The sequence below is a fragment of the Micromesistius poutassou genome (genome assembly GCF_964030765.1).
Source record: "Micromesistius poutassou genome assembly, chromosome: 4".
Lineage (NCBI taxonomy): Eukaryota > Metazoa > Chordata > Actinopteri > Gadiformes > Gadidae > Micromesistius > Micromesistius poutassou.
In genome coordinates, this window is record NC_140274.1 from 1,797,604 (window position 1) to 1,798,872 (window position 1,269).

General features: G+C 48.4%; 1 protein-coding gene across 1 annotated transcript in view; it reads right to left on the reverse strand.

The window, feature by feature from the left end:
- The window catches only part of LOC311342360 (uncharacterized protein), a gene marked incomplete at its 3' end in the record, with an annotated part of 8,954 nt that extends 7,973 nt beyond the window's left edge, over positions 1-981 (reverse strand). The window contains exon 1 of the mRNA XM_084467206.1: positions 457-981. Coding sequence (XP_084323332.1) covers positions 457-775 — 319 coding nt within the window. The 5' untranslated portion in view covers positions 776-981. The remainder of the gene's footprint in view (positions 1-456) is intronic.
- Between the last annotated feature and the right edge of the window lie 288 nt (positions 982-1,269).

Genomic DNA, 1,269 nt, shown 5'->3' on the forward strand with positions numbered 1-1,269 from the left:
CTCCGGTAACGCAGTCGTTCGCAATGCCTTTCTTCTTCATCGTTCCTGGTTTCTAACTCATGCTCCAATCTTTCATCGATGCCTCGGATGTTGTGGATGCAACGAAATATCTGATGTATCACTGCAACAGTTAAGAAGATCGCAGTGAGTTCTGCCCGTTCTGCTATTATTTGAACATGCATCAATTAGAGTTATAAAACCATTTACATTTTTGATAATAATATTAATATTGGTGTCACATAAATCACTGGATTAATAGCCATGGATACTTTTATTAAGTGTGTAGCCTATAGCATAATCGGTGATAAAAATCACCTATTAGCCCTACTCTGATTCAATTATAAAAGTGAAATGCAATTAAGGAGGAAAAAACGCTTTGAATATACAGCATATATATAATACTGTTACTGTTAAAGCTGTTAGCTGAGTCATCGCGGGGCTAATCTGATCCTGTACCTGTAGGGGGTCCTGTAGGGGGTCCTGTAGGGGGTCCTGGAGGGGGTCCTGGAGGGGGTCCTGTAGGGGGTCCTGTAGGGGGTCCTGTAGGGGGTCCTGGAGGGGGTCCTGTAGGGGGTCCTGGAGGGGGTCCTGGAGGGGGTCCTGGAGGGGGTCCTGTAGGGGGTCCTGTAGGGGGTCCTGGAGGGGGTCCTGGAGGGGGTCCTGTAGGGGGTCCTGGAGGGGGTCCTGGAGGGGGTCCTGTAGGGGGTCCTGGAGGGGGTCCTGGAGGGGGTCCTGTAGGGGGTCCTGGAGGGGGTCCTGGAGGGGGTCTGCTCATAAGTCAACATGGTCATTTAACTGAGGTTAGGCACTCTGCCTTTCCGTGACTTCAGATTTAACATATCCTGGTAATCCAGCATCTTTTAGACTTTAAATCCAGATCATTTCCTTGAGAAAGGAAAACGTGACAATATAAAAAGTTACCGATCTGTTATAATGTCGTAACAAACATCACAGTTAGCCTGCATGCAGCGTGAGCTCCAGTGGAAATGTTGGTATGAACTTTGATATGTGAAGTGACCCAGGTTAATGTTTGATTCAGGCCTGCTCCACGTGACCCGTCTGTCTGTCTGTAGGTCTAACCACCTTGTGTCTGTCTGTCTGTAGGTCTAACCTCCTGTCTGTCTGTCTGTCTGTCTGTAGGTCTAACCACCTAGTGTCTGTCTGTCTGTCTGTAGGTCTAACCACCTTGTGTCTGTCTGTCTGTCTGTAGGTCTAACCACCTTGTGTCTGTCTGCCCGTCTGTCCACCTGGCTTTCTGTCTGTCTACCT